Source organism: Ursus americanus, chromosome 17 (assembly GCF_024610735.1).
Source record: "Ursus americanus isolate L20-20 chromosome 17, mUrsAme1.1.p, whole genome shotgun sequence".
Classification (NCBI taxonomy): Eukaryota; Metazoa; Chordata; class Mammalia; order Carnivora; family Ursidae; genus Ursus; species Ursus americanus.
Genome location: NC_142143.1, coordinates 44007679 through 44024885, shown reverse-complemented (window position 1 = coordinate 44024885; position 17207 = coordinate 44007679). Strand labels below are relative to the sequence as shown.

The following is a 17207-nucleotide window of genomic DNA, read 5'->3' as shown; positions in this document are numbered from 1 at the left end:
AGAGAAATATCTGCACAACAAATTTAAATTGCTAATCAGTTATTTGGCACCCTTACCTAAACAATGCCAGAAAACAATCCAGATTTTTAATATATGGAAATATAAATTTTTTTAGTGTATATTTTTGACATCATTTAGTTTTAGCTTGAGAATATAGCATGTTACTCAGCTATATAATTGTTCAATAACAGATATTAAAATTTATAAAAATTTTTTGCCATACTCTGAAACATTTAACTGAATATTTTATTTTCCTGTACATGCTAGTGACTTTTTAAAGAGTAAATGATCAGTCCCTCAATTCTTACCATCAGTGATTAAAAGTTAATATTTGATAAAGGAACTGAGCAATCCATACTGACATCAGCTGGTTGGACGCCATGGGTGTGGCCACTTAAATAACAGGAATAATCCGGATTTTTTTAAAAGTTCATGGGTGAAATAGGTGAAGGTGGTCAAAAGATACAAATTTCCAATTATACCCTAAATAAGTCCTGGGGATGTAATGTACAGCAGGGCAAATATAGTTAACAATTCTGTATTATTTGGAAGTTGCTAAAAGAGTAAATCTTAAGAGTTCTCATCACAAGAAAAAAATGTAACTACATGTGGTGATGAATGTTAGCTAAACTTATCGCGGTAATCATTTCGCAATATATACATATGTCACATCATTATGTTGTACACCTAAAATCAATACAATGTCATATGCCAATTAAGTCCATTTTAAAAATAATAAATAAAAAGAAGCTCATTGTCTTATCTTGAGATAAGTTTTAAGTATGCACACCCGATCTGAGACTGTAATGAATTCTGAATATAATCTGAACCTTCAGGTTTGAGCACTGAGTCATGTTTTAAGTCAGCCTTCAACCGACTCTCACATTAAGCCTTAGCTGGTCTTGATGACAGTCTGTCCTGCCGCCGGTCTTTTGTCCTCTGAGATACAGATGGCATGTATCAATGATGCTGTAGGGTTATGTGGGAGACAGTCAAGAAATAGAAAAGTAAAAACAGAATAAAATCTAATTACACGGAGTTTCCCTTAAAACAAAAATTGATTGAGTTCTGCCCAAAGTGGCTTGTTGTTTCCTGTGCCAGGAACTACTGTGCAGGCCCAGCAGGAAGTGTGCTACAGAGCGGGATCACATTACACCCTTGTTTTATGGTTCATTTCACTTATTTAATGCAATCCGAGAACCTGCAAAGAGAACATGTTAGAAGGAGGGAATAGGCTTTTTGTCTTGTTTTGTTTTGTTTTTTTAAGTTTCTTTGAATCAAAACATTTGTTTTTACAGGGTGCTTATAGCCCCACAGAAGCAGGACTTGCAGAGTTGCATGGGGAAGACATTTCTCTTTGTCACAAAATTCAGAGCAAGCCATGAAGTTGGGTTACGTCTAGGGTTGAGTTATGTCTGTTTCCTTCGCCGTCCTACTCTCATAATTTTAGACATGAAGTATTGCAACCATGCCCATGAATGGTCTAAATCATTTTGAATTCATATAAGCTCCTCCTAGCGTCTCTAATTTGATAGAGAGCCCAAGATGGGTGGGGGCAGGGGGGGTAAGGAATACAATTAAGATGCAAAAGAGCGATTCATTTGTCAAGCAAAAGAATGAGTTCGTTCGGCTGTATTGCTTGAAAATGTGTGAAGTGAACAGCTGGATTCGCTTGTGGTGGCATACACCGCTCCTCACATGCTGTCTGTTTTCCTCTCCAGAGACCTCAGTATGAACAACATCAGTCAGCTGCCCCCGAATCCCCTGTACAGTCTCCGCTTCCTGGAGGAGTTGTAAGTATCGCCATAGTAGTGATGCGTCCAGTCGACACTGAGCACATGCCTCTGTTTGCCCCTCATACTTACTGTGGGAACCAGATAAAACAAGGCAAAAGAGCTGTCAGCACCAATAATTTTGGCACATGAGGAAACACTTAGTTGGGAGGGGAGAAAAAAAGAATTGCCTATGATTCTGGAAATCAACTTACAAAAGAGTTGACCATGAGGCTACAACTTTCTAAGGTGAGACTGAGCCAAACAAATTAAAATTTTAAAACAAAGGCTGTTTAAGAGCGTTGGATGTCTCTTTGGAAATAGTTAAGCAGCAGGATATTAAAAGTTTGAATACCGGTTCATGTTTATTAAAATAGCAAGTAAAGCTATAATCAAAACCAAAAACTGCTGCTTGGTTCGGGTTGTGACAGGGAGAACGGAGTCCACATTCCGTGGCACCAAAACTTCTTGTCCTAATCACTTTTAATTACTATTTTCCTACTTCTTAATTTAGCTTCCCTCAAGGCTTGAACAGAAAAACATGAAATCCACAGAGGACTTAAAACCGGGCTCTCCCAAGCTCACTGTAAAAAAAATAAAAAATAAAGAAGGAGGAAGCTAAAATTAGCTAATGATACACAGAGGAATCTTGATTAAGTCTCGTAATCACTTTCCAGAAGATGAAAAAGAACTATATAATCCAAAAATCTGCATTTCAAAATTCATTTGCTCCTCTTACCCTTTGGAGTGATGGAGGCTAAGGGAGCTGTGTGCCATCGCAGTCTTCATGAGGAAAGTTTGGCACTGTCACTTGAGCACATCCTCTGACTGTTGATTAAAGGAATTGTGTAGGCAATGACCTCTTTTGAAAATGCTTCCTTTATAAATCCAAAGTCAGGGTCCAATCTGGAGAGTAATTTAAATGGTTGAGGCACTGAGTGATCCACCTCAGGAAGTGGGAAGAATGTTCCATCATAAACAAATTACACTGCATCGATCTTTTCCCTTTTCAAGAGGATAATATTCTCAGGTTTCTCCCCTTAGGGTTTTATCTGTTTTTTTGATGGCCTTATATTTTTAGCAAATGCTGTTGTCTTACTACTGAAATCAGTTGAACATACGCCCAGGATGTTATCCAGGGATACGGTGGGAAAGGTCAGATAATGAGGCCGTACAGGAAGTTTTTATCATTCATGGGTTTTCACTCTGGGTTGTCCACACTCCTCTTTTCCCCTCTTCTCTTTTCTCTCTCACCATTTCCATGGCTAAAAAGTAACCTTGGTCAGGGCTGAGTCCCTGTCTATCTTAGTCATGGCTTGTGTGTGATAAATGATCAATACATTTTGATGAACAAATGAATACTTAGAAAGCAAAACATGTACAAGGAGCTTCTCATACAAGTTGGCTACCTTAGAAAAAAGCAACAGACATGGTAGACATTAGCCAGTATTTCTAAAGATTACCTTTAGCAAATTTCAATTAGGGTTCTTTCCTGATTTCCATCCTTCTCATCCTCCCTTGCTCACCAACATTAATACACGACGTGTAGTCCTATGCACACCCCCCACCCCGTATGTTGAAGGTGTGTCTTTGCTCTGCTTTCCTCTGTCATGTCCTTACACTGTGAGACGGCACAAGGCTTCCGTCTGTGTCAACGTGCAGCTGCACTCTAGACTACGAACTGAATCAATAAAGAATTCACTTCCCCAAGGACTTTGTTTAATAGAATTCTTCCCTCGGTGACCCAACTCATTCAAAATAACTCCTCTTTCTTCATGAGGTAAATGTTAATTCTGCTCCAAGGCCAGTTTTTCAAAGGATCATTGAGAAAAGTCAAAGAAAAAAAAAAAAGAGGGAGGGAAATACCATTTGAAAAAGATATTTTTCTGTATTGTCTTATTTTTCTATCTGGAAACTCCATTAAGTGTCTTGACTGTGGAATCACGGAATTTCAGAAAGAGAGGGGACCCTTAAAGGGCTATTCATTCTAGTTTTTCATTCAGTTCTGGATTCCCTCTGCTGAGCTGGCCGACTTTCGGAATTCAAGAGTTAGACCGCTTTCTCATATATAATCCTGTGTTGCATCTGACTGCTGTTTCGAAGACATCATTATTCATTTCGTGGCAAAAGGGGATAGTATTTATAGAACCTGGAAAAATGATCAACTCTGCTTGGTTTATTTTTTTGTTCCCAAGGCTAATTTTAGGGTGTTGTATTTAAAACAAAACAAAGCATAACAAAAAAAACACCTGTCTTGCAGAGCGTTGCGATTATGCCTCAGTCATGTTGCTGATAATTTCTATTAGACTTAGCTATGCTTAAGTCTATATTCTCTTCTGGAATGTAAGATCTTCAAAATACTAACATATCGTAATTATAATGACAACAATAGTAGTTTACTCTGTAGGAGGCACTGTTCAAAATGCTTTATACACGTTTTCCCGAGAATCCTCCTAACAACCCCATAAAGGTAGATATTCTTATTATTCCCATGTCATAGATTTAAAAAAAAAAGATGAAGTACAGAGAAAATAAGGAACTGGTTCAAGATCATGCAGTAGGCAAGCGTCAGGGCTAAGATTCAAACCCACGTTCAAAACCACACTTAGAAAGTAGAGGGAATGTTAGAAATTGTGTGTAGTTCGTCTGGGATTTCTTGTCCCTAATAATATCTGGAACAGTGGTTTGCACAGTTGAATCCTTTCAAGTGTTGTTTAAACCGAGTTTTGTAATGATAGTTCTGTCATATATCCGTGTCTGTCTGTGCGTATGTGGAGGAATGAAAAACAGTAAGAGAGAGAGCTGTCTACCCAGCAGGGTGACATTGGATATTCAGGTTATTAATTTATTACCGTCACCTATTATTGGCTATCGAGAAGTATCATCAGAATTTTCAGATGTAGGGGCACCTGGGTGGTTCAGTTGGTTAAGCATCTGCTTTCAGCTCAGGTCATGATTGCAGGGTCCCTGGATCGAGCCCCGTGTCGGGCTCCCGGCTTCTCCCTGTCCCTCTGTCTGCTGCTCCCCCTGCTTGTGCTCTCTCTCTCTCTGTGTCAAATAAATACAGAAAATCTTTAAAAAAAAAATAATTTTCAGGGGCGCCTGGGTGGCACAGCGGTTAAGCGTCTGCCTTCGGCTCAGGGCGTGATCCCGGCGTTCTGGGATCGAGCCCCACATCAGGCTCCTCCTTTATGCGCCTGCTTCTTCCTCTCCCACTCCCCCTGCTTGTGTCCCCTCTCTCGCTGGCTGTCTCTATCTCTGTCGAATAAATAAATAAAAATCTTTAAAAAAAAATTTAAAAAATAAAAAAAATAATTTTCGGATGTAGAGTATCACCAATTTGGCATTGCCCAACAGGTACAAAGCCTTAGTGAATGTTTTTACAAGCACAAGCATGTACTTCAGCAGCGTGTTTGATAGAGTATACTACCTGAACTAGCAAATGCCGAGCACGCAGCTAAGACAGACATTCTTTTCCCCAAATTTTTATTTATATTCTTGTTAGTTAATATATAGTGTAAAATTGGTTTCAGGAGTAGAACTGAGTGATTCGTCACTTACACACAACACCAGTGCTCATCACAAGTGCCCTCTTTAATACCCATCACCCATTTAACCAGTCTCCCCGCCTCCCCTCCAGCAACCCTCTGTTTGTTCTCTATAGTTAAGAGTCTGTTTCCTGCTTTTTTCCCTCTCTCTCTCTCTTTTTTCCCCCTTCCCGTATGTTCAAGATACAGACATTTAGATGTCTGTCATTGGGTGTGTGTCCTTTGTTATGACAACAGAGCACCGTTCTAAAAGTATTCTTTCATTCAATTTATTCAGCTCGTCTCTGTGCTTTCTCTCTTTAGCCATTAAATGGAAAAGTGTTACTGATACTATTAATGATATTAATAAAACTCCCACCACAAAACTCAATTTTTAAAAATCACTATTAATAAAGGCAAGTTACCACTCTTTCCATTCATACTAATTACCCCACTTAATCATCTCCCTAGTTTAGTTCACTTAACTATGTTACAAACTGTGTAGACAGCCATGATTCAGCCCTCATTCATCCCTGGAACGAGACAAAGGTGCCGAGGTTTAAAATCCTCTAAGAATCCATAAAGCCCTAAAGGTACTCACCGAGCGTGTGTTTAGAAATATATGTATATTATAACCCTGGAGAAAGTGACTTCCTGAGGCAAATATTTAAGAAGAATAAAAGCCATCAGTGTTAATGGTCTCTCTCCCTCCTGACGTTCTGGAGTGCTTACTGCCTGTGCCCCATGTGTTGGCACATTCAAGTCTTATTTATCCTCTGTTACTTATATTTTTAAATCTACATGGTGAGTGGACTTGCACCAGCCAAATGTCCTATCGTTGCAATGGGAGAGCCTTTTCCTTTTGGCAAAAAAACAAAAACCATATCTAAGTGTGGAGAGCTGCGCTGTGTAGAGAGAAAAGCGCAGTATCTAGAGGCAAAGCCCAGGACTCTTGTCCTGTCTGTGCCATTTACTAGCTGATAATCCACTTGACCTCCCTGGGCCTCAGGGGTAATGGTGAGAGCTGCTCTGCCTGCCTTTCGAGATGTTTCTGAGACTCGAATGAAAGGACGATGAGAGAACTTTGCTAAATTCTAATTCGCGTACTGAGTTGTATTAGTAAAATGAGAGCAATGTAAGATGAGAGCACCTTCAAGAAGATTCTAACTTACACTTTCTTTCCTATTTCCTGAGCCTGATTTTGCAGTAACCTGGGGATCCAGGACTTGGGAAGGAAAAGCTGTTTCAAACTGTGAGCTTTAATGGGTATACACGATCGGTGCAGAATAACTCTTTACAGAATTTGAACACCGTGAGCGCTAATTGCGTTGCTCTCCAACAGTGTCTCTCCCCATTCTGTTGATTCAGTTCTACCAGGGACTTATGTTAATGTTTGCCATTTGGACAAATAGAAGATCCTACGTTTGGTCCCTCAGAGGGTGTTCAGATGTGAGGAGCTAATGGCAGAGCGTGCCTACTGCTGACATTCCAGGTCCCATTAAACTTAGGTTCGCAGTCAGATTAAACCAGACGGGGAAATGAACTGTTACCATTTTAAACAGTGTGAGTTGAAGGCCTTTGTTTCCGAGTAGCATTTTAAAATCTCTCCAGATTCTAATGCTATTGGAATCAAATACTCGATTTAGCCGTCAAGGAAACATGAGAAGCTCTAGGGAGGTCTGTTTTTAAGTTACTATTGTTCCCTGGAACTGTTTGCTCATATTATGGTTGGCCTTGAGGAATCTCTATATAAATAGTAGATACCGATTATTGCAGATGAAATTTGTCATGAGAAATACCACCAAACTTCCTGAAAGCAGAATCTATGCTTGTTACTTCTACTTCCTTATCATGTTGCTGAAAATGGTGAGAGCTGTCCTCCCCGTCTTTTGAGATTTTTTTTCTGAGGATCAAATGAAATGATGATGAAAGAACTTTGGTAAACAGTAATTCACATAGTGGATGTGTTAGTAAAGTGAAAACACCTTCATGCCCACGAATGATCTTCCTGCCCCTTGGCTTTGTCGGAGTGTCCAGCCTCCTGTCTTCATAGATCTGGCAAATGATGAAAAATGCTGCCTCTTGGGAACTCTTTTTCCCTAATGTTATTCCATGGCAGTTACTTTGGTTTCTTCCGAATGTCTGTCCATATAGCTGCAGATAGACATTTAGATGTCTGTCCTTGTGTGTGTGCACACACGTGTATGTATCTCTTGTTATGATATTTTGGGCAGTGTTTTGAAAGTGCCTTATCTCTCCGGCTCCTCTTCTTTTTCCCTTTAGCGTCTTTTCTCATCCACTCCCAACTCCTATAAAATATAGACTTTCCCCCAGATTACTGCACTTGGTTTTATTGTCTCTTTTCTCAGGTACTTTTCAGTTCATTCATTGAGTACATATTTACTGAGCCACTGGGAACGTAAGAGACAATGGGACTTGCTCTGATTCATTCACTCATTCAACAGGTCCCCGCCTGAGGGGAGCTCACAATCTAGTCGGAGAGACATAAAAAGTGAGGAATCTGGCACCCATGATATTTGATGATTGTAACAAGAGTAAAGAAGAATGCAAACACAGGTGGAGAATAAATAACAAGAGAGGACAAAGAGGGAAAGTCTGTCTAAGAAGGTGACATCTAAACTTAGATCAGGAGAATGAAGGGAAGTTGGTGGTTCTAAGAGCTGGGGTAGAATGTTTCTGGCCAAAGAATAGTGTGAGTGGAGGTCTTGAGGTAGGAAAGAACATGACATGTTTGCGAACATGTTGCTGAAACTGAGTGAGGGAGAGGGACGGACATGAGGTGAGATTGGAGAGGAAGGCAAAGACCAGATCATGCAGGACCAATCAGGCTATGTATAGAATTCAATTAAGAGCAGTGGAAAGCCATCGGAGGGGCTGTGGTCAGCTAGTGAAATAATAGGGTTTAAGATTTTAAAAGATTTCTCTGATTTCTGTATGCAAAAGAGATTGAGGTCTTACAGAAGTGGAGGGACCTGATAGGAAGCTACAGACTCATTAGGAAATGACTACAGTTGTCTGGGAAAGAAACCCAAGAGCTGAACTATGTTTGTTAAGATAGATGACCACCAAACCAATATTTCTAGTCCAGATTTCTTTTGCCTTTGACTGCTAGACCAGTGGTTCTCACAGTGTAGTCCCCGGACCTGAGTATTGACACCACCTGTGAACTTGTTAGAAATGCAAGTTCTGTGCCCCATTCCAACCTAGTGAATCAGAAATTCTGGGGATTGGGCCCAGGCTCTTCAGGCGATTTTGATGAATGATAAATTTGAGGACCACTACTCTAGGCCAGTGGTTCTCGAATTCTAGTGAGATCAGAATCATCTGAAGTGCTTACTAAATCATACATTGCTGAGCCCCACCACAGCATTTCTTCAGCAGGTTGGAAGCGGGGTGGGGGGGGGAGTGGGGAGGAGATGTCTAGAATTTGCATTTATATCAAATCCTCAGGGATGCTGATGCTGCTAGTCTGGGGACCATACTTTGAGAATCATCCACCAAGTGACACTTCCACCTACCCACAAATACTTTAAAACTTAACAGCCATAAAACCAGATTGACTCGTCCAGCCCCCCAGCAAGCTTTTTCTCTTGCTTTTCCTGCTTGCCATCAGCATTCTTATTCTCCAAACTTGTGATCACTGTGTCTGTCACTCACTTCTTTTGTTCCGTAATTCTTTCTCTCTCACCCTCTGGTATCAGCCAGTTTCCAAGATCCAGCACTCATAATTCCACATTGTCTTTCCCATTCATTTACCCTATTTCATCATCACATAGGTCAGGTTCTTATTGTCTTTTCTGGATAACTATTAAAACCCATTAACTAATCACCTCTCCTAATTCTCCCAACAAGTAATGAATGAATCATGGTTCTGGGGATGGATAAAGGCCTCTGGTTGACTTATCAATACTGTACTGAGAGAACTATTTCAGAGTTTCCCACCCTTGCATATGCATTAGTATCACCTGGAGCATTTTTAAAACTATTCATTACTGGGGCTTATTCCCAGAGATTCTGATTTAATGGGTCTCAGTGGGAACCCAGACAGTATTTTTTAAAGCCCTATAGGTGGGGTGAGACCCACTGGGATATATGGAAGCATCACAGTGCAGGAAGACAGTCAGGGACTCATCAGTTGATTGAATTTGGGGACCAAAAGGGAAGTCTGAAGGTGAGAGATGACCGTGAGTAAGGTTATGAGATTAGGTGCCAGGAGACCCGTGAGGCACAGTCAGTGAAACACGGAATTCAAGGGGAACGACTGATATTTTGGAGGCAGAAGATGGCTGGTTCTGGATATACTAGGTGTAAGGTGCCAGTAGGACATCCAAATGGAGATGTCATTAACACAGCTGGAATGGGAGTCTGGGGTATGATGAGTCTGTCCTAGAAATAATGTTCTAGAAATAATTTTCTTGGGGGCGCCTGGGTGGCTCAGTAGGTTAAGCATCTGACTCTTGATTTCAGCTCAGGTCATGATCTCAGGGTTGGGAGATCAAGCCCTGTGCTGCGCATGGAGCCTGCTTGGGATTCTCTCTCTCCCTCGGCCGCTGCCCACTCCTCTCTCTCCCTCTGAAAAACAAAACAAAACAAAAAAAACCAAAGAGGTGATTCTTGAAGGCTCTGGGGCAGATGAGGACCTTGAGAGAAGGTATAGGCTCTGTGTTCCCCAGTGTGGCTGTTGACCCATATTAAAATCGCCTGGGCTGCATAGTTTAACATGCAGATTCCTGAATCCTTCCCCCTAGAAACTCTGATTCACCAAATCTGGGTTGGGGCCTGGGAATCTGAATTTTTGTGGCTTCTCAGGAGATGAGAAATGCACCCTACAGTTTGAGCCCCACCGGAGAAAAAACAAAAGGTGTGAGGAAAGAAACTTGAGTCACATCTATGTTTAGAGAATGAGAAGTACAAGAGGGGCTAGCAGGAAGGAAGAGAGACCACCAGTCACAGTGGTGAGAGCAGTAAGGTTGCACAGGAGCTGCAGGGCAATGGGGGAGTGTGAGGAAGAAGCAGTAAGTACAGTTTTCTTGTGGCCTTAACCCCAGTGATGCAGCCATCTGTGTCCTTGTGTTTTTTCTGTTTTTGATGGATTTTTCCTGACCAGCCTAACCTCCAGGTCAACCTGCTTTTACCCACAGTAATGGTTAATACCTCCAGTTTTTGAGCCAAAATGCTATGATGAACCAAATTCTCTTGTGTAAGCTTTTCTGTGTAAGCGTGAGCAAATAACCTCTCTTAGGCTCATTTTCCCCTCTGTAAAAGGGCAATAATCATGTTGTTTAATACGATTTTATAATAATTAAATAGCACAGTGGATGTAAAGTACTTACCATTGTGCCTGGCACTTACGAATTATTTAATAAAAGGTGGATACTACTTGCATGCTGCAAAGCACTGTATGTGGCATATTGAAAGCATTCAAAGAAGGGGCACCCGGGTGGCTCAGTTGGTTAAGCGTCTGCCTTTGGCTCAGGTCATGATCCCAGAGTCCTGGGATTGAGCCCCATGTTGGGCTCTGTGGGGAGTCTGGTTCAGTGGGGTGTCTGCTTCTCCCTCTGCCTCTCCCCCTGTTCATGCTCTCTCTTTCATGCCAGACCTGAAGCGACCGTAGCACTATGGCCAACTGTTCTTAGAAACAAGATCAAATGATCAATCAATACTTATTGATTCAGCTGCCTGCTCTGTGCAGGCAATAAGATTCTTGACCTTAGGAATCTATAATCAAATCAGGTAGACCACAAATAAAAAGATAGAAAATGAACAGCATTGTATAAAATATGTCCTACAGGAAAGTGGACTCTGGACTGAAGTCATTAAGGGAAGCTTCACGAAGGAATTAATATTGTGGCTAAAGAAGCCATAGGACTTTATGCCCACTAAAGTATTACTCTCTGTTACCCTGAAGAATGCATTTAATCGCTCCAGTGGTCTTAGCCTTTGAACCTTGAAATCTGAATATTTTTATCCTAATAATGAAAACAAAATGGACAACTCATAAATACACACAAAAAGAAAGATTTTTCACTGGATTTGACCAATTGGATATGCTTAACTCACAGAGGGGTGGAAACCACACTTTTTTTGAAAATCACAATTTCTTGAGGCATATTAGGAATGACACTTATTTCCTCCGATGGGAAGAAAAACAGTTGATAGAGTTTCATAATCCTCACATCCAAGACTGCTAAATAGGCTTCAGCAAACCTTACCAAAGATGAATACCAGCGGGTTAAACTCTAAGCATCTGGGTCCTTCTGACTAGCATGGGCATCTTACAAATAAAATCTTCCAATAAACAAATCTTCCAATAAACAAGAAGAAACTCACCAGGGTAAGCTTAGTCAATGACAAAGACGATGCATTACCCCCAACAGAGATAAGATTAGTAGATCACATCTGACTGTGAGTTTCATCCTGTTTATGTCTAAGTCTTCATCTTCAGACACTTGGCCTCTTTAAAGATAACCCAAAGCCACACTCATCAATGGGGTGGCCCCAAAAGCAGCAGAGGACTTATCAATAGAGTTGAATCATGAATAGCCAATCTGAATTGAATATGATGTTGTTTTCATCACTTTGTCTTTTGAAAGTCATTCATTACAGTATTATGGTTCTTGCTCATTGCATTTTAGATGAATTTTTTCATATGAGAATATTTTGACACATCATACAGAAATAGGAGACTTCAAAGATGTTATGTTTAAGTGATAGTTTACAACTATTCAGGTGAATCACAACTCAGAAAAGTGAAAAGAAGTTTAGAAATAGTAACAGAGTCACTGAAAATTCATATCAGAAAATCACGGAGAAGGAAATCAGTACGAGAAAACTGGAATTCAGCAAGTGTCATCCAGAGCTTCAGAATGGGAAGACGGGGGAAACTACTACCATCAAGCTTGATGTCAGCCCTCACCAAATTTCTAGAAAAAATTAATTTTGCAAATATAGAGTGTGTGCTGTCTGGGTCTCATGTACTTTGTAAAAAAGTTGGAAAATAAAGCAGTAATTCTAGGAGCCAGCATGAATTTGCTAAGTAGTCAGAAGTGCCTTTCTTTCTTTCTTTCTTTCTCTCTTTCTTTCTTTCTCTCTTTCTTTCTTTCTTTCTTTCTTTCTTTCTTTCTTTCTTTCTTCTTTCTTTCTTTCTTTCTTTCTTTCTTTCTTTCTTTCTTTCTTTCTTTCTTTTAGAGAGAAAGAGAGAGAGTGGGGGTTAGCAGAGGGAGAGGGAGAGAGAAAATTTCAAGCAGACTCCTCACACAAAGCCTAACTCAGAGCTCCATCTCACAACCCTGAGATCATGACCTGAGCTAAAAATCCAGAGTCTGATGCTTAACGGACTGAGCCACCCAAGTGCTCCAGAAATGTCTTCTTTTAAATCATAAGGGTTATCATATTCAAGTTCATTCTGCTCTGATTATTTAAGCAGACCTGCTGTTGAATAACTTCTATGCTCCCTTAGAGAATACTAGATTACAATTAAATAAAACTGGGAAAGGGACAACATTTTTCATTTTACATAAAACCTTTCTGAGCTTTGGTATCTTTACCTACAAAATATCTTACTTTGTATAAGATAATAATCTTATATAATTATTATATTGTATATAATCTCTGATCTACCTCCTGATATGAAGTATGGGAATATGCTTTTAAAATCTTACATGGGGAAGTGGGGGTGGCGCACCTGGGTGGCTCAGTTGGTTAAGTGTCAGACTCTTGGTTTCAGCCCAGATCATGATCTCAGGGTCATGGGATTGAGCCCCACATTGGGCTTCGGCTCCTCACTCTGAGGGAATCTGCCTGAAGATTCTCCCTCTTCCCCTCCCGCAATGCACTCTCGCTCCTCCCTCCCTCCCTCCCTCCCTCTCTCTCTAAAATAAATAAATTAAATAAGTCTTTTTAAAAAATGTTACATGGAGGCACCTGGGTGGCTCAGTCAGTTAAGCATCTGACTCTTGATTCTGGCTCAGTTCATGATCTCGGAGTGGTGAGATCGAGCTCTGTGTCAGGCTCCATGCTCACCAGGGAGTCTGCTTGAGATTCTGTCTCTCCTCCTGCCCCTCCACCCGCAAAATAAAAATAAATAAATCTTTTTTTTAAATGTTATGTAAAAAATAATAATGAAATAAAATATTAGTGATGCGTAATCAAGAAATCTTCCAGTAAACAAGAAGAAAACAGTAGGGTAGAGAGAGGATGCGGGGGGAAAGAATGAGGGTAAGTAGGAAATGCACATGTAACAGAAAAACAATTTGAGGGCAGAAAAAACTTCTGAGAAAGAACCCTATCATTTTAAAAGAATAAGTGAAATGAGGCCCGGGGAAGACAAGGGACTTTAATTAAGCTTTACTGCACACTAATGGTGAGAAGGGAGAAAACCAAAAAGGGAAAGGGGGGAAAACCCTAAGAATTATAAGGCAAAAGTTTCTCACAAGAACTGACCCAGGCGGCCTGGTAGAACTTGCCATGCCCTCTCACGTAGCTCTGGAAATGCCCGTCTGCCTCTAGAACTCAGCCAGGACCATGGTTCCCTGCACAGTAATTTTCCTGAGGCTCTCAACCAAAGAGCAGGGTCGAGCACCCCTTCCACTCACTGTGCACACCCCGTTTTATCCACATGCTTCTCCCTCTCCAGGCCGACATCCAGAAAGGAGAAATCAGAAATTAGAGGTTGCATCTGATTGCTTTGCTCCATTTTTTATAAAATGAAGGTACCAAAAAAAAAAAAAAAAAAAAGAACCACTTAGAGATTTAAACTACTATAGAGATTAAAAGAAACATTATCAAAGATATTTTAAATGGTTGTTAAACACCAAAACATCTACTTATTTGATTTAATGAAAGAGCCATGTGTCTACTAGAACTTGATTTTTTTTCTTTTTATGGCAGTTGAGTTGGTAACACTAACAATAGTGGGACAATAGGAGTCTTATATATGGAGCAGTATCTTTAAGAATAAAAACGTTTTTTTACATCATATAAAAAATAGAAGAGTTTTCCTTAGGGGCGCTTGGGTGGCTCAGTCGGTTAAAGTGCCTGTCTTCGGCTCGCACTGACCTCGGGATCTGAGGATCGAGCCCCGCGTCCGGCTACGGCTGTGTGGGGAGTCTGCTTCTCCCTCTGCCTCTGCCGCTCCCCTTGCTTCTGCTCTTTCTCTCTCTCTCTCTCTCTGTCAAATAAACAAATAAAATCTTAAAAAAAAAAAAGTTTTCCTTATTAAGTTACATCTTATTATAGAAATGAAGATTTTGGAAGAGATATTCCCATGAAATAATTTTAGAAACAGGAAAAAAAAATCCAGCTCTCAGACAAATGGTATGTGGGTCTCCAGGGCTGGAACATAGTTGCCAGAGATTTGTTAGTTCAACTCATCACAGGAAAGATTTGTGTGCAGTTCTAATTATTCATGTATTCATTTGAAAGCCTTTTCCTCCCATAGTTTCTCTGTATTTAATTTTAGCATTACTAAAACTGTCCCGCATGGTAAAGAAATAAGAGAAGGATCCAATGATTTCCTTGAACTGCTGTTTTTCTCAATGAGATACATCTTCCGCCAGTCCAGCAAATAGCTAACAGCACATCATAAAATCCTTGAAGACAAACTCCCCTAATAACACAGGGTCGTGGTTGCACAGGTTAGTTCTGAATACAGACTCAAGGGCTCTGAAAGTCCTTGCCCAGAAAAGAAAAACAGTGTGTGAGACGTAAGCTATGCTTCAGCAAGTGTAACAGAAGAGTATCTGCCCTGACAATAATTTCAACTAATTAAATAAATAAATAAAAACTTTTTACTCCCTCCTTTTCATTTCCAAAGTCAACGTCTCAGGAACCATCGCAGCTACGTGATGGCGACTGGACACATTAGCGGCAGGAAGAGTTAACATTCATCTTGAAAGCTCTGCCCTAGAACTCAGAAATGTGCTGGCGAGGTTAGGACCGCGAACTGGGATAGTTAGGGACTTTTTGGCAAAAATAACCGTTCTTAGTCAGCCGGGTCTGATTAGGTAAGTCCTACGTGATCATCAACCAAGCCTGAGTCTGTCTTAATTCAGTAAGCTGCTCTTTGTCACATACAGTTCGTTGCTTCAGGGCTACACGTAGTACTTTTGGGTAACGAGTCAAAAGACGGCGAGTTTTATGTAATATAACTATAAATGTAAAATGTTGCTCTTTTTTGGCCGCCTACGTGTCTCCCTGCCCCTACTAGGTTGCCAGGTTGGATTTTTCTTTCTTCTGCGCCAGATCCCACCACGCCCGGCCGCCTCTGCCAGGAGGGCACCGCCCCAGCATCCCCCCCCACCAGCTGCTCCGTTACCGCCTGTGCTTCCACTCCACTCTGCCCTGTAAAAGCGTCCATCAGAAGGACCACTTTATTTTTTTTTTTAAGATTTTATTTATTTATGTGTCAGAGAGGGCGCACAAGCAGGGGGAGTGGCAGGTAGAGGGAGAAGCAAGCTTCCTGCTGAGCGGAGACCCCGATGCGGAACTCGATCCCAGGACTCTGGGATCATGACCCGAGCTGAAGGCAGACGCTTAACCGACTGAGCCACCCAGGCGTCCCCAGGAGGACCACTTTAAAACATAGGTCTGATCGCATCCCCTCTCCTGGCCAGAGTCCTTCCTGTGGCCTCCAGAGCCCTGCGTGAGGCAGCCCTGGACACCTCTCCACACTCCTCCCCTCCCAGCCTCTCCCTCCGTCATTCCACTCCAGCCCTGCTGGCCTCCTTGCAGCTTCCGGACCCCACCAGGCCCACTCCCACCGCAGGGCTCTTGCACGACTGTTCCCTTCACAGACATACCTGCATGTCTCAGGCCTCTGCTGAAACGCCCTCTCAGCAGACAGGCTTCCCTGCCCATCTGGTCTGAAAGACTAGCTACTGCCCTCCACATTGCTCTCGTGCCCTCGCCTTGATTGTTTTTTTCAGAGTCTGTTTTGTGTGGTGGTCTTCCTTTGTGTTTTCGTTAATGACCGGCTCTCCACATTAGAAAGTCACTCTGTGCAGTCAGGGCCTTTACCCATCTGGGGTTCCCTGCTGCGTCTCTGCACCGACGGCAGCACCCACACAGAGCAGGCCCTCTGTAAATACTTGTTGGATCTGCAAAGATTGCTTGAAGAAATGATAAAGTAAATGTCTTCCCACTTCAGCGTGACTGTTGGAAACAGCAGCATGCAATGGCTGTGAGCGTTCGGGGTGCCAGCAGCTAGCTCACGATTCAAGGACAAAAGGGAGAGAGAGAAGAGTGGATGCTGCTGCAGTTTGAAACAGTTTTGCAAACATGGCTCTTTGAGACCGGCATCTGGAAAGGTCTCTAGCAGTGGAGGGGTTTACTAGCCTCGTCAGCTTAATGATCCTTCAATCAGGGTCTTGTTTGCAGAGGGCAGCGAGGGATCCTACTGATGCTGTTATTCACCCAGAGCGGACATCGGGGTGAGGGAACAGCTCTGCTCCCTGAAGTCATCCAGGGGCTCGGGTTCCTTCTGGCTCTTCCGTTCTTCTTATTTTGCCTTCTTTGGAGTGTTCTCCACACCAGAATCATTAGTGCTGTCTCGCCAGTACCACTTCTGCAGGAATTTCCTGTAATAGACAAAATTGGGGATAAGCAGATTCCTTCTAAGGAGGTGACAGGAGTTTTCACACATCGCTTGTGATCACAGCCAGACTTGGTTATATTACCATGCTTAGATGCAAGGAAGGCCGGGAAGTGCCGTCTCTAGCTGGGTGACCATATACACTGCCAAAACTCTGGATGGGGGAACTATTCTAGAAGGAGGGGGCAATGGATGCTGGGGACAGTTAGTCGTCTCTACTCAAATGATTAGTTGGACACTTCTGGGGCAGCCTATTCTGTTTCAGACACTATGCAAGGCCCTATAACAGATACAGAG

General features: G+C 41.8%; 1 protein-coding gene across 1 annotated transcript in view; it reads left to right on the top strand.

Moving 5' to 3' along the window:
• Positions 1-17207, top strand: part of LGR5 (leucine rich repeat containing G protein-coupled receptor 5) — a 124765-nt gene that overhangs the window by 52414 nt on the left and 55144 nt on the right. The window contains exon 2 of the mRNA XM_045789577.2: positions 1722-1793. Coding sequence (XP_045645533.1) covers positions 1722-1793 — 72 coding nt within the window. The remainder of the gene's footprint in view (positions 1-1721; positions 1794-17207) is intronic.